Source organism: Notothenia rossii, assembly GCF_949606895.1.
Source record: "Notothenia rossii genome assembly, chromosome: 9".
Classification (NCBI taxonomy): domain Eukaryota; kingdom Metazoa; phylum Chordata; class Actinopteri; order Perciformes; family Nototheniidae; genus Notothenia; species Notothenia rossii.
Window position 1 is genome coordinate 16,752,778 of NC_136907.1, and position 21,342 is coordinate 16,774,119.

The 21,342-nt window shown below is 40.3% G+C and overlaps 1 protein-coding gene across 1 annotated transcript in view; it reads right to left on the reverse strand.

The window, feature by feature from the left end:
* Positions 1-21,342, reverse strand: part of jade2 (jade family PHD finger 2) — a 168,819-nt gene that overhangs the window by 131,185 nt on the left and 16,292 nt on the right. The window contains 2 exon segments of the mRNA XM_079649880.1: positions 13,326-13,411; positions 18,483-18,546. Coding sequence (XP_079506006.1) covers positions 13,326-13,411; positions 18,483-18,546 — 150 coding nt within the window.

Below are 21,342 nucleotides of genomic sequence, written 5' to 3' on the forward strand. Positions count from 1 at the left end.
TGTGTGTGTGTGTGTGTGTGTGTGTGTGTGTGAGTTTTGAGTGGGTGATTAAGAGTGAGAAAAGGACAGAGAAGGAGGGAAAGGGGTTGACGAGAGAGTGACAGAGAGAACAGAGCAGTGACTCAGTGATTTCAGCAAAGTATAAAACACTAACATGCACCAAGAAAGGAATCTGGTATCTGCATACATACACTATGTTATGAATTTAACCAATTATGGCCTTTATTTAAGAATAACAAATAAAAAATGCACAACACATCCAGTGTGATGTACCTCGAATGCATTGTATTAATGGAGCTGAAGGAAAAATTGACCTCTCTCATGCAAAAGGATGAACAAAATAAAACGATTTCAGAACAGCAAGCAACACCAAGCTTTTACTTGCACACCTTTCCACAGCTCTGGCTTTACCCAATCCCAATACATTGATAATAGAGATGTCCCAATCCTATCACGTGATCGGGGATCGGAGCCGATTACGTGATTTTCAAAACATCGTAATCGGTAGAGAACAAATCGGAGATCGAGAATCTTTTTTTTTTTTTTTTTTTTTATAAAATATTTTTATTATTTTATTTAATGTTACAAAACAAAAATGACCATGTTCACGTCTTAAAGTCATCCTGAGGCCTTAGTTTTGATTTAAAATTACACAACATCATGTATGTGTTGCTTCTTTTGGGCTTGTTTTCATAGACCTGGTTGCTTATTTCTCTCAAATCTGGCAACAGAGTGGGCAGGGCGCAGTGTCTAATAGTAGCAGTAAGCTAACGAGAGGCTACGTTCAGCTGGTGACTCGGGAGTCGGGACAGAGGAAATGTCAGGAGTTTGGAAGTATTATAAAATTGAAAGCGAAGGCAGTGTAACAGCCAGATGCAATGTTTGCAAGGCGGAGATTCCGCGTGGTGGAAAGAACAGAGCTACGTTCAACACGACCAATCTAATACGCCACCTGAGAAACAAACACAAACAACAACACGACGAGTACACAGCGGCCAATCAGGTAACGGCACTGAAACAACCGACACTTTCAGAGACTTTTAAAAGGAAAGAGAAACTGCCCCAGAACAGTGAAAAGGCCCAAAGAAGAACAGCCAAGATAGCTGAATTCATCGCGTTGGATGAACAGCCGTTATCTGTTACCTTTTTTTCTCTTAATGTATTGCATAAAGATCGGATCGGGGGAAAATCGGTATCAGCAGATTGTCAAAATCAAATGATCGGAATCGGATCGGGAGCAAAAAAAGGTGATCAGGACATCCCTAATTGATAACAAAACAATATAAATACAAATCAATGTAACCAAGCTGAAATCCATATGTTTAAAAGTTTTTTCCATCCACCAGAGGCTATTTTTGTATTTAAGGATGAAAATAATAATATTTCCACAGTGATCAACAAACAAATACAAAATATTTGCTGACATTAAATTGGCTTCTTTTACAACATGCTACTCCCCCGATATTGAAATATTGCCATAGCGGTTCAACATTTTAGCAGTTTATGAAAGCTTCCACATTGGCTGTTCAAATATTTATTTCCCAGGAAAAACGACTTGATGAAACCACAATATGTTTTAAATGCAATTGTGAACAATGTATTTCTATTATAAAGCTTGGAACTTAATAATGTCGAAAAGGAACATCACAGATACAGTATATCAGAAATAAGACAATGCAGCACACGCAAAGCAAACCTGTGATTTACACAGCTGAGCCCTGAAGTCAAGTATACAAGTCTTTTTTCTCTCTTTATCACCTTTTATGGAGTCAGACGGTTTTCAGATGGCAGATTTCTCTTTATAAAAGCTGCAGAACGGGCCCCATGCAGAGCAAAGGGCTCAGGCCTGGAGAAAGCTTTCAGGGAACTCTCTACACACCTGCCCCGAGTGAGAAAGAGGCGTAAAAGCAACAGTGAAGTCACAGTTATTATGCAGAAACATTATCGCTCTAAAGTGAATCACTCACGTCAACAGCCTTGACGCTTCTCGCTTAACACATAAAGGATTTGATAGCAATGTGAAAAGGATTTCCTCCTGCTCTTTCTATAGTCCCCTCTCACGTCTTGGATCTGAAATGTCACATCCGTAGCTATTAGCCCAACTTGGTACTGCAGAGCTCTGAAAAGGCACTCTGCCTACAATTTATGCCCCTCATTAGCGTGAGACGAGACAGTGAACAAGTCCTTTTGAGATTTCTCTGAATGCCGGCTCCTCATCACCAGCCCATGGCCTGAATGACGCGTGGAGCAACGACGCCCCCCCCCCCCCCCCCCCACGCCAAGGGCAGGCTGATTGCCAAGGCTTCACTCAAAGGTCATGCAATTAAGCTTTGTTCCTGCTTCAATAAGGATTTGAATGACTGTGCTCCGCCGTTTGAACAGATGTGATTTTTGGCCTCGAGCAAGCTTAAACCCTGCCCTCCGTTCATGTTCACAATCATGAATTCAAAGAAATGAGTCTGAGACAGAGGAATACTTCACAAAAAAAAAAAAGGCAGAAATGATTACCCATGCAGCTTGTCCACAAATGTAGATATTCATATTCAGAACTGCAGTGGCTTAGAGGTTAAGTAAGCTGGATTGTAAGCCAAAGGCGTCTTGGACCGCAGTCTGGTAAGGGGAAAGCTCTTCTTCCTGGATTTGTCCTTGGGCAAGGCATTTAACCTCCAAATTGCTTCACTGGAGTTACTTAATGGCCACATGTCAAAGGCTGTAATTGTACTTCGATGCTTAATTATGGAAAAGCATGAATATTTAGCCAAAAATTGCTCATATGGCTAATTCATATGAATAAGTTGTTATAAAAGGCTTAACAGGAGAGAAATTCAATATAAAATGTAGGCTTTTTACACAACAGCTGGCTTGAAAAAGGCATGTTGCCCTGAAACCTGGAATGGATGGGCTCAGTGGAGGGCTTGTACTCTGCGGCTCCCAGGTGTGAAAGTGTGTAAAATCATGAATATGAAGCAAGAAGGGAAGAGTGAGAGACAGCAAACAAGCTCAGAAAATCTTACCTAAATAAATAAAGGTTAAAAAAACTGGGTCGCTGACAAAGAGAGAGTGAAGGAGGCTTAAGAGAGGCAGGAGCAAGAAGCCAATTTCCCCCCACAGAGTCCGATGCAAATATCAATCTTCGTATGGCGGGCTCAGGCAGACGATCTGGTAAAATGGCATGCATGCGGGGAGGGGGGGGGGGGGGGGGGAGACGTGACCTAGTTTTAAAGATGTGTGGCTCAAAAACAACCAAAACAAATACATGATTAATGCTGCTTTGCATGTCTGCCTCCACTGCCACTGGAGTCTGTTGTCACTCTTTTTTTAGCAGCAAATGTACTAATGGGGAATAAAGAAGTTGATAAAGAAAAAGAAACCAGCCAGTAGCTGTTTGCTCTGAAGCTCGGCAGGTGCAGCTTTCACAAACAAACATCAGACCAAACAGACCAGAGAAAGAGGATCCAAAGTCGAAACAAGCTTTACCCTACACGGAGTACCAGGTTTCAGTCAAACTGAATATTATTTTGTCCGTTTTTATATAGTTTTGTGTGCCTTTTCTAAATGGCTCTGATAGACTAAGCTCCACCTGTCAGGCAAGGCCAAAATAAAGCCTATGACATGTGGATAGGAGTCTTATAATAACACAGACCTTCACAGCTGTTCTCATATTAGCGCCCACTCTAACGCTAAGAGGTTCATTTTAAGCAACACTTGCCAAAAGATCATTTTGTTCCTTCCAGAAGGAGAAATCCACGGTCAGATACTATTGCAGTAATATATCTTCAATCTGTGATGCTCAGACTGTTCAGAGAGTCGTATTAGTTTCAACGACAGTACACTTTTTGTATACCGATCATTCTCCTCTGCTTCTACTGCACTTAGTGATTCAGTCCCCTTACAATAACTACTCGATAAAACCCAGAAAACATGCATGATCATTATGTATTACATAAATGAGACAAAACATGCATTTTCTGCTGGACTCATGCTACCATGCCTCTTCTCTTTAATGCTGAGGCATAAACATCAAACCCTGACAAAAAGCAATACAATGTCAACAATTTTCTTAGTGTTGTTTTATTATTTCATAAATGCATCAAACTATAGTTATTTTACAGTGGGTGACCAAAAAAATTGGAAATGACAAAGAATAAAAACGAACTAGATACATATATGCTAGAAATAAGCTTTTGAATACATTCCAATCCCTCTGTGTATATATAGTATAACTATATATAAAACGTTATACACTGTGTTATCGTCATTGTAAGGGTAAAATAGGTTTTGCGGCTCCAGATACATTTTATTTCGTGGGCGAGGGGCCGAAATGGCTCTTTTGATAGTAAAGGTTGCTGACCCCTAGTATAGAAGGTAGCATTCAAAGTTACCTGTTTTTTTTACCAGCGAGTTTTAAAGTGAAAAATGTCACCCTAGCCGTGTCAAGCTATCAACAACATGAGTTTGAAAACTGGAGTGTTTATTTTGTCTTCTTGTCAGCTACTGACGCCTTGCAATCCTCATTGTGGCATAAACATGATTAAAGCAAAAAGTGAGAACCAATGTTTCAATGTGAAACTAATTATATCCCAAAAACATATTGTAAACTTTCATCTAAGACTTATTTGCACAAAGTTTCCCTACTTCTTGTTAACCCACTGTCCTTGAAAATGTTGTGCTAGTGCGCGTGCGTGCGTGCGTGCGTGCGTGCGTGCGTGCGTGCGTGCGTGCGTGCGTGTGTGTGTGTGTGTGTGTGTGTGTGTGTGTGTGTGTGTGTGTGTGTGTGTGTGTGTGTGTGTTTAAGGCAGCAGAAGTAATGCAGATTTAGCTGAGCATCAATTAGTAGTGTGGCGCCAAGCACAGGAAAGCGATAATGATGACACAAACAGCTCGGGTACCAAGCCGCAGGTACAACTTCAGTACAACCACTTTGAAGTGCAGTTCATTCAAAAAATAGATATTTAAAAAAAAACTGTATAACAGATGATTTTGTACAAGTAATTTATCAGTTTGAGGATTTTTGCAGCATCTTTATCTGCTGGTCACACTTCATCCTTACTGATGCACGCACTTATTTTTACTTTGACCTTTATCAAACTTGCTTTTTACCTCATCCATTACACTGTTTCCATCTTAATTCATTTTCTAAAGCCTTGCTGGCCATCTTCATTTATCATTCTTTAGATTTAAATAGCAGAGCGGGTGTTACAATATGCACTGCAGTCCTCTGATGTGCTTTTCCCACATCCTTCCAAATCTTTACATCCATTATTGCAACTATTTCCATCACACACTGTCAAGCTGAGCATCTTTCAAAGTCCTTACTTCATAAAACAACATGATTTGGTTGTTGTTTTTATTTTATTCCAGCACCTGTTAGGTGGGCAACAGGAGCAATACTGACAGCTTAATACAACGACTGCAGGTTATGTTGGCCCTGTGTGTGTGTGTGTGTGTGTGTGTGTGTGTGTGTGTGTGTGTGTGTGTGTGTGTGTGTGTGTGTGTGTGTGTGTGTGTGTGTGTGTGTGTGTGTGTGTGTGTGTGTGTGTGTGTGTGTGTGTGTGTGTGTGTGTTCATCTGCACTCATCTGCTGCCTGGTGTGTGTGTCGGCATGCAAACCTCTCCACCTTCATCCACTCACTGAGACTGGCACAGGGGTGAGAGAGAAACTGAAACACCAACTCTGTGCATTACTGTAGCTGTTTGCATATGGTTGCCATGGAGTTTCACAGCTGTTTCTACCAGACCCTAATGAGCTACAGCAGCTGCTAGCCTGTTTGGATACACCGACACACACACACACACACACACACACGCACACACACACACACACACATACACATACACATACACACAGAAACACAAACACGCTTTTCTTTACACATGATTACTTATCCATTAATAGACGTGATAGTCCAACAGTACTCCAGTTGATTAGTACACATTATGTATGTAAGGCTCAGGCACATTACACTATTAAGTCTAGCACCTTTTTAAGTAATTTACCTCTAACATCTGCACATCTGGATGAGTATACAGCTGTTTGAGAACAATATGTTTAACTTGCGAGGTGTTTAAAAAGATCTGAGAATGGTTGACAGAGTTTGTCAATACCCAGAGGACATTTTCCGAAGTCCTAATTCGATTGATAAATTATTGAAATGTATTTATATTCAGCAAGCATGCTGTGTTTTCCATCACTTGGCTTTTGTTTTGAATGAAATACATTCAACACAGGCCCCCATGTTGTATCAAGGCTTGTTTTACCCCCATAATGTGCTACTAATTAACTAACACAGATCATTTCTGATCTCTGCAAGTTAGTTACAACTGGCTGGTTCCTTTGTGTCATCCTCTCTAAAAAATAAAAAATAAAACGCAATCTTACCACACACCAGTGGCGTCGCCTTACCTGGGCATTCGGGGCTTTAGCACGGCAAAAATCTGAATTGCTTAACGTCACTTGAGTCACTACGCGCCTTTGCGTACCTAAAAAAAAAAAACATATTTCGTCTACACGTGTTTCTTGTCAACACTCAATGGAGTAAACTACTAGACATGTCAAAAAACTCAAAAACATTAAGCAGCTACGTTGCCGTTTCGGTCCCTGCAAAAAATCTTTGGACTTTCTATGACTGATTGAACTGGATGCTGGCCGAGCCGCGCAGGACATAACCGACGGACCTGTGAAGCTTTACAGGAGGCAGAGGCTTAGATCACTGGACGACAGAGTTGGTCGCCGTGTACACAGACAGGGTTAACGTCGGTATGAACAACAGAATTGTGCCAAAACTCCTCCAACTGGCTGCAGTGGGAGACTCCCCTGTGCACATTCTGTGCCCTGCGCACACACTGGAGAACTGCGCAAAATCAGCTGATCACAACGTTCACGCTCTGTGGTCAAGCTGCTGCAGTTTTATTTACACCAAAGTGAAGTGAAACACACAGTTGCAAACTTACTTGGGGTGTTAATGGAAGAGTTTGAAATCAGACAGAGGTGGAAGTGGTCAGTAAGTGGTTACAGTAAAAGTCCTGCATTCAAAATGTTACTAAACTAAAATTAGAATGTCATCATAATAAAGTTAAAGTACCAAAAGTAAAAGTAGTCAATTTGCAGATTGGTCCATTTCAGAATAATATACATGATATGTTTTTTAATAACTGATCATTAAAGCGTTATCAAAGCTGGTAAAGATGCAGCTCGTTTTACAAAGTAGATCAAAGTCAAGTACAAATATCTCAAAATTGTACTTAAGTACATTACTTGAATACGTTTACTTAGTAAGTTCCCACATCTGAAATCAGATATGACTTCAAGTCATGTGATCATTTCTTAGTATTTGATCCTTCAACTTGGCCTCAGGAAATGCAAGGACTTCACAGTTTTGGCAACACGTTTTGGAGAAAGCAAATCGGAGGCTTAAAAAGAGACAGGGAGGTGAATCTTCATCATCTTCATCATCTATCATGCAAGAAGTGTAAATAGAGGACAGTGAAGGAGACACTGAGGAGGACCACGCTTCGTGTGGGGTGAGTACCAAACGCTGTCTCCTGGTACTCACCTGAGCAACTCACTAAAAAAGTGATCTGCACCCCTGAATATAATACATTAACCGTGCATTACCTCAACCTCATGATGACACCAGAGAGGACGGCAGGATTGTAATTTCCTGTGTTCAGTGAATGCAATTATTAAGTAAAAGATTATTTTCCAAGGCACACCTTCATATGATCGTCAAAAAAAATAAGAGAATAAATAAAAAACAGTTATGAAATACTACTATGTGACAGTAAAACAAGAATACAGTTTAAAAGGAGAGTGATTTGTAAAATATCCATAAAGAAAAAGTAAATCTGTTTCCAGTTCTGTTTCATATGGGTGTTGAGAGATGTATCCATAGATCTCTTAATTTTGCTCTCAAAGTGCACCAGATTGATGCTTTTAACAAAATCTTCCCGGGGGAGCATGCCCCTGGACCCCCCTAGGAGGTTAGGTCCACCCCCCACTGTAGCGCCCGGTACCTTAATGGGAAACCCTACATGTTTGAGCATCCTCTATGAAATGTCAAGCTACCCCACAGCACCCCCAAAAGAAAATCTCTGGCACCGCCATTGTGGGCTAAGCCCCTAATGTTTCCAAGTCCAGGAAACGCCCCTGCCACAGACAATTAAAGCCACACTTGACTTAGCCAAAGCTGAATGGGAAGAACATCAGTAATACAGATACATATATGACCTACTAAACAATAATACTACATGCATTCCTAGTTGAATTTAATTCATCATCTTTGTTCTTGTTTACTTCAACTGCTGCAGCCACCCCCTCCCCCCCTCAACTGCTGCAGCCACCCCCCTCCCTTCACATTGTCACTATCAGATTGTTATGGGTACATTTGCTAAACAAACCGCATGCACACTTGACTTGCATGTACAGTAAATATGCACCGAGCACATAAAAACAAAAGCAATTTGGAGAGTTTCACACCTGCTCTGCTATCATACTTTTTGGCAACCCCATCATTACCACTTCCTTCCTGCACTGCACAACAGCCTGTTAAAAATATTGGCACTAACACTAAAGTCTGCTTAAGTAATATTTAGCTTAGCATATTAGCCTCTAAAGCTTTTCTTCAGTTATAAACAAAACAACTATTGGACTTTATGAAAACACCCTTAAGACATTAATAAGGAGATCAACAAGCCTAGTAACAAGTATGATGTATGCTACATTATTATCTAGGAAAGCGGGAGGGAGTGGCGAGTGGCGCAGTGGGTTGTGTGTAGGTGTTCGGATCAGGGGGTCACAGGTTCAAACCCCGCTTTGGATAAAAGCTAACAAGTGACACGTAATGTAGTGTAATGTAAAAAGAGAGCAACTAAGAAGGCCCATTTCAATTGTAGAAAAATAGATTATAAAAAGGGAGTTAGGTGCCTTTGCTAGCCTCACACCTACCCACCCCTCTTCCTGGTTGTGAATATGAGTTCTTAGACTCCCTTTTAAATGGTAACAGTTTTTACATTTCAAAGCGTTTTGAAAAGTTGCAACAAAGTAATTTGCAGACTGCATAACGATTTTGTGTTTGTGAGAGTAACTCTCACAAAATGATTCACCCATGCCCCATTTTGCACCATTTATGATAATTATCTCATTGATACGTGATTTAAAGCTCATTAAATATGCTTTTCACCTGATTTGGAGACATACTGTATGGATATTTAAGTGTGGTTGTTCAGACAAAAGTGCAAGTGTCTGTATGTGTTCTATGTCTAAAAGAATGACAGATCTTCAGAGAAACAAAAAGTAACCGAAAAAAGAAATGAAAAACAGAAAGCAAGTCATTTGAATACATACAACCCCCTTTTCCGAGTATGTGGTACAACATTTCAATACCACAATCCTTGAAGAAACCCCCAGCGTGTGCAGAGTTTGTGAATTAATATTCCTGTCTTGACATTTTGTATCCTCTAATAAATGTGTGTGACAAGTGTCACACAATCCCCTGAGTGAGAGGAGGGGGATTTCTCTGAAGAAGGGGGAGCTCTGCTTTTGTCAGAAGGGATGAAGTTGAGTGCTTCTTCAGAAACAGTCTGATTGCTGACTCAGTTTCATACCACCATGTGAAGCTGACCGTTGAGCGGCCCAGACCAAGCAAGGAGGCAGAGGCAGAACGTCCAAAATACAACCCGGTGTGGGCATTTATTACATCATAAACATATGACACAGCCTCAATCTGCTGCCCACATGAACACAGTCACCAGCCACCACAAGGATCTCACACGCACTACCAGCCAACGCAGACAGGGAAACAGAGCCTAAATACCCACACACTAATCAGCAATTAGACACAGGTGGGGGGGGGAGGAGACAACACAGGGCACCAGGTGAACATAATCAGGAGTAACAGACATGGAGAAAGGGAAACACTTTTCAAAATAAAACCACATGTGCAAGGCCCGAAGCCGTCAGTCCACACCTATATTACATTACAGGACATTCAATTAGGTTTTTGTTATCTACGTGCATGAAAGCACAAACACTCTTGTGCTCAAATGCTTCCCCTAACCATTAACCACAAGAACAAATATGTGGCGTCTGTCTATGTCCTGTAAGTCATAACGACTTCCTGTTAGTCTACAAAAAGGTTCCAAATCTTCAATAGCTGCCCTCATTTTAACTGAGATAAAAACAGCGTTACTGAATGTAGCGTTTGACTGTGTCCTCCTTCCCCCAAGTAAAGCTCTCTAAACCACTTCTAAGAAAAGTCAAAGCTGGAGTGAAAGACTCGCTAAGGCGCAAATAGAGACGGATCGTTTTTAGAAAAGAGCAAAGTTGTCATTACAAGCCCGTAGTGTTTACCATTCGCCACACCTCCCTCAACCAGGGTGAGTATCATTCCATAAACATGTCTGCATTGTGAGCCAATGTTCAATCTTCTTCCCAGTAGGGATGCACTGATTAGTATATTTGACTCCCTTAGATTACCACCCTTTTTTTAAAACGTGCTTTTAGTTTTCGTTGATCATTTCAAAAGTGATTTAGATTTGGATATGTCTGGCTCCCACATCCAACATCAAATTTGATTCGTAGAGACGGAAAGTATGCAAACTCACAAATTCAAATTGACATTTATGTAAAATGCCAAAGAAAACAAAATATGCCATGTACTTGAATATAAACCAGTTTGTTATTGAACATAATGGATTAATTAAATGCTGCAACCCAGTCCTTAAATATTGCTGTGACAAAATATCGATTCGTACCATCCATTTACAGACTTTTTTGGCACTTGAAAATTGGACTTTTACTTGCTTGTTAATTAGTTTTACACCGAATTGACACATGTAAATGGACGTTTAGTACTGTTAATTGTTTCTCTGATCTATTTTAGCCTGATTGACCCACTGTTCAGATACAAAGACTATCCTTATTCTTTTAGTGAGTCAGGTCAAAAGTAAAACAGTATACAGCACTCTCACTCCTTCAAGACATTCTGAAACTCTCTCTTCTTTAACACAGTGAAACTATGAAAGTGGCACAGGGGGGGAGGAGAGGGCACCAGGTGAACATAATCAGGAGTAACAGACATGAACAGAAGAATAGTCAATTGCATAACAGAGCCAAAAATAGCAACCTCCACTGTTTGCTTTAGCTTAAGTATTGTTAGTAATTAGAGACACGTCATTCAATCAGGGTCATGACCTTTGACCTGTTAAACATACAACAGGCTGTTGCTACTGCCTCAGGACACTGATAGCCCTTACCAACACCTTCTGGTTGAAGGGTTGGTTGTTCTTGAAAAGTGTATCACTTCAGCTGAAGAACATGAATAGTTGCTTTAATATATATTTTTGGCAGAATTACATTAGCAATAATATTTTAAGCAAGTGTCTAAATCTTCCTAAGAGTGCTGCGTCTGCTGCATGTGTTTGTAGCCTCGATCCAATGCATTGCAATTACATGATGTTCTGGAATTACAGACCATTCACTGAATGCCATTTTGAACTTAAAAAACCCTAAAAGCAATATTCTTGAATTCGAATTAATTGACAACATGGTTAAAATAAAATGTTATCAAGTATGAGAGTACAAAAGAAGTGCAAGTAGCTTAAAACAAGGAGGCGCGAATGATATACTCTCTCCAGCAGCAACAAGACGACACACTTTTCACATTCAACAAGTTAAGCTTTTCTGACATGTGCGTAGAAAAGAAACCAAACCTTTGTCAGACGTCAACCACCCCTTTTTCTTTATTCAACCTTTTCCTGTCACTCGCTGCAAAACACCTTCCTTTTTATAGCAGTGTGCCCTGGAGCAAGGCGACGAGGCCGTGGTATGAAAGGGAACGTGGCCCCCAGCTCTTCATCCGAGGCCCGGGTCAGAGCGGGGAGCTACAGTAGTAATTACTGAGAGACTGATTGCTGACAGGACCTTCCAACAGCCTGTGGTTAACTGGATGGAGCTGAGGGGGAGGAAGCTTCAAATGAACAGACATGACAGATACTCTGCTGATGACTTGTGCTTCGGGGTGGTTCAGGGCCATGCATGCCATTTAGCTCTATTCATTCTCCTTTTTAAAATGTTATACTATTAAACTTTAGACACATTTGCCTTTTTTGGAGAAATAATGGGGAGAGGTCACAGCAGGGGGGAAGTGCAAATTACCCTTTAAAAAAGTGTATTAATTCATTTTGTAAACAAATCATTGTTTAAAGTGCTCTACTGAACATCTTTGGAAATTGAGAGGTGCCATCAAAGGTTCTTCTCCTTTATTCAAAAATCTCCCCTGCCCACTTTTAAGATTAGATGTATTTTGTTATTTTTGAAGTGAAACTCAAGAGACAAGTTCCCCTCAAACAGGTTTGAACACACTTCACTGACAGAGTGGGAGGAATGTGTGATGGCGGCAGGCGAAGCTGCGCCACAACTGGTTCACTGCACCATGTTTCAACTGGATTATGCCAGTTTCTTCCTCAGGGTGGTCATTTGAGAGTCCTTGGGATCATTCATCATGAGCATATGGACGTTTCAACATGGTATTTTAGCCAACCAATCTGTGCCATCCATGCGTCTGGTTGATTTAGCTGGCGGAGATGACTGTATTTCATCTGGACATAACTGTTTGTTTCAGTAAAGAAGTGACTGCAGTTGCTGGATCAGGGTTTTCCAAAGTTTAAAGTCAACTCAATGGCGTTGGATCACAGCTAAAAAGGATTACTCGTGGGGAAGAGCTTTCCATATTTTCAGAAACAAGGGCTATCAGAGGAAAAGAGTAATGTCCTAGCTACATTTCAAGAGAAAATATCGATATTCCAGAGCAATTTTTTTAAAGTTTTACCCAAGAAGAGATTGGTTTTGCTGTAGAACTAATAATGAATCCTGACATGGTTCCATATATTTAACCTTGACACGTTGTTTAACTAGAATTTCTCAGTTTCAACCAGATACATGTGCATAGTCATAATATAACTACATGTATACCAAATAAGGCAAAGCTGTAGGGTTAAATCCAAGCCATTTTAAGGCCTTTACAAGAAAACTTGAAATTGGGAAATGTTTCAGGAATTTAAAAGCCAGAAGAGGAATTTATGGGTTTAGCTACTGGGTCATAAAAGTTGTAGATCATGCCAATGTTCAGCAAACCCAACAACCAGACATTACGCTGGAATCTGACCATTTATGACAATTCAGCAAAGCCACAGCAAATAACAGACAGCAAGTCAAGTGGAGCAAAACTGTGAGCTTGTGTGGGCCAAACAGAGGCTGCATTTCATTAAACACATTTTGTGTACAATGTATGCCCGTGTCATCGAACCAAACTGCCACACTAACTTACCTCTGATGGTTTCTTGTGCTGGAGGCGGACCCATGTGCTGCTGGTGACCGTATTCTTGGATGACCTCGACCACAACGTCATCTGACCTGCAGAAACAGAATAAAAGGAAGAGCATACTCAGTGTAATAAGAACCAGCAAACGTCTATTTCAATTTTACTTAATAAGTCTTTTTTTGAAAACCAAAACGTGCACATCTTTCTTGTTGACAAATGAGCGAAGCTTGGGACCCAGTTGTAAAGACAACAGTGTTCAGTCATCTGGAGCAGAACATCAGACAAACTTAATCTTGGTTTGATTTGTAAAGAATGTGCATTCATGAGTGTGAATCATGATTTAAAGTGGGGGGGGAAATGAAGAACAGGTCTCTGGCTCTGGATCAGATTTCATGTTCACAGTGTGCGTTCAAATTCAATCCAAAGACACTTTATTGTCCCATTGGAGAAATTGGTTTTACAACACAAATACAATAAAAACACAGTAACATCAGCCATCATGAACCAACAGCGAATTACTTATAAAGAGCAAAAAGCGGCTCATTGTTTTTTAAGTGTTCTTAAAATGTGATAGAATTCAAGGGCTTTGATGAATCTGATGGAGGCAGTTCAAACAATGCAGAGAAGCACTAAAAGAAATCAGCCAAAAAGACCTTGCCCGTGACTTTTTGACGCCCATGGCAGTACTACCACTGAGTGAGCTCTTTAATTGAAGCCGACTGATGATGATCCATTAAGAGGTTTAATAAGTAATGACAGTATAAATAGCATCTTGTTAAGCAGTTAGTCCACTGTGGTCTTTACAACCTCATTAATACACAACTTAATGGCAATTAACTGACTCTGCTGCCAATATCCCACCAACCGCTTCAATCAGCAGCCCTGTATGTGTTTTCTGGTGCCATATATTTGAACAGAGTGTCTATTTGTAATTTAATTGATGCTGTTTTTTTCTATATATGTTTTAAATTATATAACCATGCATCAGATAGCCAGAAGCTCATTTTGAAATGTGCACCGCAAAGGAGACTGTCATTAAATATTACATCACATTGGCAATCAAGTTACATCAGTGATCACACAGGCATAATGGAAAACTCAAATATTCCAATACTGTGTAATATAGCACATTGTGACCATGACTGTGTGTGTTCATTGATGTATGCATGTGTGTGGATGCGTGTGTGTTTGTGTGCTGCCTCCCACTCAACATATTTCCTCGACACCACAGCAGTGCTGCCACCGTGCTAATTTTACTTGTGACGTCTAAACAACTAACAGCACAGAGGGCAGAACTGCTGTCAGACTTTTCTACAAAATTACAGACTGCCTCTCTCCCTACACACACCTACAGACATACATAACTCACACTTAAACACATACAGTGTGCTGTACATAAACATGTTAACACTTCCTCATATTTATCACATATGCGTGCTTATAGTCCCAGTTTCTCCCACCATCACACACATGTTGCATGCATTGATTTAATGTCTCAAACTCTCAGTTGCACAGCATGACAGGAAATATGGAGTGAATTGACAGCCATGTTTGGGTTTAATCACATTATTTACAAACTGATCCTCCATTCATGTCACATGGACACTGGCCATTAGAAATGAAAGTGGAGGGAAGCCATTTCACAATTTAAGAGGCGTATTTGTGAAACTATGTAGCTATTTTTTGTGAGACTGGCTTGGACTACAACCTCCCAGCTTGTGTGTGTGTGTGTGTGTGTGTGTGTGTGTGTGTGTGTGTGTGTGTGTGTGTGTGTGTGTGTGTGTGTGTGTGTGTGTGTGTGTGTGTGTGTGTGTGTGTGTGTGAGAAAGAGAGTGTCTCAAGAATAAAAGAGACTCTACTTTGCTCAAGACAAACATTAAATGACAAAAAAACAGTTAAAGGGGTGGGTGGCATGTGTTTATCCATGCTGTCGAATGCACATTATCTAGACACATCTGTGGGAGAACTGTCTGGACTCAACTATAGTGTGTGTGTGTGTGTGTGTGTGTGTGTGTGTGTGTGTGTGTGTGTGTGTGTGTGTGTGTGTGTGTGTGTGTGTGTGTGTGTGTGTGTGTGTGTGTGTGTGTGTGTGTGTGTGTGTGATCTACATGCCCCACGAGACAGCTGCACCTCATCATCACTATGTGGCCAGATAACGGAGCTGGCCGCAGCGCAGTGGGAGGTTACCATCATGGCCGTGTGTTAATTAAAAGCCCTGCTTGGTGCATGGCAGGCAAAATTATCATGGGCATCCTTCAATTAGAAACCTGATAACCTCCAGTCAGCAGATGCAGCTGGAGCCCACGCTGCACTGGCCAGGGGAAGCTAACGGCTAACAGCTAATTATAAAGCGAAGAGTGCGGCCGTCAGCACAGGGTGGCTCAGTCAGGTCTGAAAAGGCTGCCTGTTAAACCTGCTGTAAAATCATTTGTATATGCAGACCTGTGACCACATAACACTTAAACCTGCACGAGGTCACTTCCATGTGGTCGCCCCGGCTACAGTTAAACTGTTTTTTTTTAAAATAAGTTTAAACCATTCAATTACACAGAATTCCTCTATTTACAGATGTAAATCTTGATGAGTATATATCTTATAAGGAAACGGTTATTTTAACCCTCCTATTGTCTTTGTTTCCCCCCCCCTTACTTTGATGTTCGCGGTCAAATTTGACCGGTCCTGTTTGAACTGCTATTACATTAACACAAAAACCATTAATCATCACCAAATTTCATTTAACACCCTTTCAAACTGTACATATTGTATCAGACTACTGGTATACATGAACAACTGCAGTAAATATACAAAGAATAGACACTGAACATGTATGGCGTGTGCCAGGTGTGTGTGTGTGTGTGTGTGTGTGTGTGTGTGTGTGTGTGTGTGTGTGTGTGTGTGTGTGTGTGTGTGTGTGTGTGTGTGTGTGTGTGTGTTATCTGATCCGGATGGTTACTAATTCCTTTTCTTTATGGCGGTTTATTGACTAAATCATCCAAAATTCAATGAAAGTGTTGATCAGCAATTTTATATGTTCAAATGTCTACTGTGAAGGATATCATAAAGCCTTAATGCATTCGAATGTTAAAAAAAAAAGTAGTAAATCGGTCAGATTTGACCCGAAGACAACAGGAGGGTTAAGAATGTTTTTAACTTCCATAAGCAATTACCTGGACTGTTTCTGACAGATAAATTGTTTAATTTTTTGAATTTCCTTTTAAATTGTAATGGGACATTTGCTTTTTGCAATTCTCCAAAAAGAGAAAAAATATGTACATAAATGTTGAAATTGTTATATTCTGAAATACAGAAAAATGTGCCAAAAGCAAACTGAGAACACCTTGTCTGTCTATATGTCAATCCATACGTCTAGCTGAGGGAGACTCTAGAAGAGTGCATCAATAGAACAAACACTCATAGTTAATCCAAAAATCTAATTAAAAAGGTTTTAAAAGTCAGATTAAGCCACTTTATTTTGGTTTGTTATGTTACCCTGGATAAACTAAGTTAGCCTAGGAGAAGAAGTAAAATAATCAGTTTAGAAAAGCTTTTAGGACAACAAAAAAGTGAAAATAAGATCCTCTCTTGATTCAACAGATTGTTTGGCTGATATGACAGTGTCAGATGTTAGCCAAACGACTATTTTTACCTGTTATCTTAAAATGCACACTTCAAAATGCCAAGAATTACTCATCTTGATCTGCTAATAGCCAAAAAGAATGACATTCAATATTCATTTTCGCTGGCCGTCTTTAATGCCAAAATGTTCCTGTTGTTCTGACAGCTGTGAGAGCCAAGTGTGCTTGAGTAGAACTGTCCCGCTGTTCAAAGGCTGTTTACAATCAAAATGATTTTCCAGCAGAAGCTGCCAGAGTTGTAATATGTTGGACTGGCCAGATGTTCCCGTCACCGTGCAGCACTGTATCTCTCTCTCATGGCCGACTGTCTGTCTCGTACAATGTATATAAAGACGTTTAAACATCAATGCCTTTCGATACACAAAGTCTGTCTCAGGGGTTGTGTTGAGTCTGTGTCAAATCCTAAATCTAATGTATATTTTTCAGTGTAGAAAAGGCCACATTTTCCCAGATGTGAGATGCAGGTTTTATTCAATTTCTTAATGTAAAAGCTGCGTCATTTACTAAAGCTGCAGCCATCAAGCAGTCAGCTTTTAGAGGCAATGAGGCGCAAATCAGCTTTAGGATTTGACTGAGGTTATCAAACTCGAAAAATAAAATGGCATGATATGAAACATTTCATTCACTCTGTGCAACACCACCAGAGGACCAGTTGAAGAGAAAAAGCAGCTGATGTTTTTACTGAGGAAATCAAGTTTAACAAACACAAATCATAATTTCTTTCCTCTTTATCATTTGCCTTTACAAATAAAGAGATATAATTCAGGATTATTGCTTAGTTCTACTGTCTAAGAATCTACTCTTACTCATATGTAGGCGTATGTTTCTGTTTCTTTATATTAAATAACTGATTCAGTGGCGTTCTTAAGTGCCTATCACTCTTTGTCTGATGTGATTTCTATAGAATAAAGGTTACTTCATTTTTCTTTTACCACTTCTTTCTTTCTTGTGGCTCTCCTGCACAGTCTTTACACCTGCAAGGGCAAAGGCTTTTCAAAACCTAAGAGATTTATTTTCTCTTAAAAGCAGCCGTTGTTCTTGGTCTTGCATAAAAGCTGCTTGGCATACATATTCATAGTCATATTGGAGACATGTTTTAAAAAGGAAAAAGTGTTAATGAGTAGAAAACGGTCGGAAATAAAAAATGGATATGGGGATTGAATACTAGAAATACCCTGAGGGAGTTGACTTAAACAAAGCATCTGACTGCACAACAGCAGCACAGGCACTCACTTTTTTACACACACACACACACACACACACACACACACACACACACACACACACACACACACACACACACACACACACACACACACACACACACACACACACACACACACACACACACACACACACACACACACACACACACACACACACACACACACACACACACACACACACACACACACACACACACACACACACACACACACACACACACACACACACACACACACACACACACACACACACACACACACACACACACCTCCTCTTCCCTGATTCTCTCTCTTCAACTTACTGTCGGTGGTGTCTGAGTCGTTGCTGCTCGTGGAGTATTTCCTCCTCTTCTTTTCGCTCTCCATCTGTCAGGGTGGCAGAGAGGGAGGGATGAGGGGGGGAGGCAAGACAGAGAGGGACAGAGAGAGAGAGAGAGAAAAATTACGAGTGAGAAGATGTTCACCATGAAAACACAAGTGTTAATGAAATAATGCGCTGATGGCACCAATCTGTCAGAGCCTCCAGCCGGCAGCCTGCCAGAGTAAACTGACTTGATCTGCATTTACACATGAGCGCCTCGGACCCTCGTCACAGTGATACAGTTGTTCTGTTCCTGCACATACAGTGGGAGTCCTTGTATATGTTGTCTGTAAATCCCTCCTGCAGTATTCACTAGAAGCTATTGGTCTGAGTATAACTGGTATACTGGTATTTTTTTTTTCTTTATTTTTTTTGTGTTTTCTTAAATTCTCTGTCAAAGCGTCTTTGAGTTTCATGAAAAGCGCTATAAAAGTCCCATGTATTATTATTATTATTATTATTATTATTATTAAAGTCCCCATTTGTGCATACTGTAGGTACTTCTTTCTTCATTATGTTACAAAGGAAAAAATACTTGTCCAGCTCTAACAGGACACCCTTTGAAGTGTTGCAGCAGAAGACAAGAACCTTGTTTTCTGTGTCTCTATGAATAAGGAAATTCAAAAGCCACCTTCATATTGTGATAAGAACATCTCTATTTAACAAACACATTGAATTCAGCCAGATGACTACAGAATTAACTTTTCAACTACAGTTCATCCACAAACTACAATGACAGAATATTTCAACATTTGATCTGCAATAACAATGTGCTTTCTTGTATCTCTGGAACGAGGTGTGCCATTAGCAGAAGGCATGGCAGGATACTAAATGCATTCAACAACAAGTTGGTTGGATCTCAAGGATACACACAATGTGTTTTGGTGAGTAACACTGAATGTAAACATAACTTTTTTACAACAAAGCAGAAGTTGTTACAAAAACATCAACACTACATTCAACAGGCGTATAGGTATAGGTACAGGTACAGGCGTATAGGTCTCAGATATATATACAAAGACTGACAGGTTTTAATATCTGTGGAGGAGAACAAAAAGAGAGGATCTTTTTTTCATGAAACTTTCCGAATCCCTTAACACAGAGGGGACAGATATTTACAGTATGTATAAAAGACGTGAAAAAGTGGATTTTTGCAAAGAGAATGCCATTAGAATTCAATTCACATGTTATGACTAGTGGTGTTTTCCACACTCGTAACATTGATTTATTGATTGATTTAAAAAAGCACCACTTAAAATGATCTGTTTTGCAGAGATGTACTAAAAAAGTCTCTTGGTTTAAAAAATATTCAGACTTAGACAAAGGTTTTAAGTGGGAAAAAGGGAAAATATATCAATGAGGCAAAAAAAAAAACAGCCTCAAGAAATGTTTTTATAGGCTTGCCCTGGTTGCATGAGGGTCAATGGAAGAATATATAAAGTGGCACTTAGAGGGGAAAAGGAGGGCATGGGTCAATAGAGTCTGAAAGAGAGAGAAATGAAGCAAAAGAGAGCGGCAGACAGAGTCAAGCAGTCAAAAGGAGGTTTTAGCGAACCGTTACACCGAGGAAGGAAGGCCAAAAGAGGAGGAGGTGGGTTACAACCTCCAGTGTGGGGAACAGAGATTTATGTGGCTATAAAACTGGGCTATTCCCTCTTATACGGGGCTCTTCCTGTATCCCGGCCCCCCCGCCTGCCCTGCACACACTTAACTACTCTGACATTTATGCTGACAGAAAAACACAGCGCTTCTCTGCTGCCTCTGACTATTTCCATTCCCAAGTCCTTCCATCTTACTCGTTTCCACTTTCTCCTTTACGTCCCCCCCATCCTATCTTCCCTTCCTTACAATAACAGGGACACAAGGAGTCTGCAGAGTAAGGTTAAGCACATTATTGACTTCCAAAGCCTCCCTCTCGCTTCTCTCTCTATCCATCTTTTCACCTTTTCCCCCCCCCTCCCCCCCATCTGTCTTGCTCACCCTCGTCTTCCTGCCTTTGAGGAGAGTTAAGTACATCATTGACTTCCTCCACTATACTACGTCTGTCTGACTTCAAGTCTGCACGCTTGGATTTATCTCAGGGTTTCCCCTCGCCTGTTAAACTCTGAGGCGACCCACTTAAACCACACTCAGGGTACCAGAGTTTTTTTTTTTCTTCAGCCCAGTCAAGTTTTTCCCCTGACCACCCAAAGGAAAATGTGAACAGTAAGAAAAAATGTGCTATAAAAAAGGATCTATTTGTTACACCGGACTTCTAAATGGATTGCTTTAAAATGTTATTAGAAGCATTTACAAGAACAGGGTATTACGTGGCGGAAAGGACCACAGCCTTACAAAACAAGAAGTATTAAAGGGCATGAGAACTAGAAATGTTATTGGTTCTTGTTTCTGATTAACCAAACAAACGAAAGACAAAGATGTGTTTACCCACATATTTGATATGTATGGCTACAGCTGTGGAGGGTTATGTGTTGTGATTAGTCAAATTAAGCCAGGTTCGATCGATCAATGTGAATGCTTTGATTTGTTGCATTACTATTAAGAAACTCGTATAAGATTTAAAAATTGAGAAATCAGTTCAGGATTATAAGCAGCTTCTGTTATCTGCAGGCCTTTTTAATGCTTCCAAAATGTTATAAACTCAATTGTTTTAGTTTTTGAGTCAAGAAGTCAAGAAGGAGCTACAGTATGAGCAATTTTTGCTATGCAAGTCCTAACGTAGCTCCAAGGGTGAAACTTGTCTCTTTTCTTGCTCTCTCTATTACCCATAAATGCAGAAAGCTCAGTTGAATTCCCAGAGA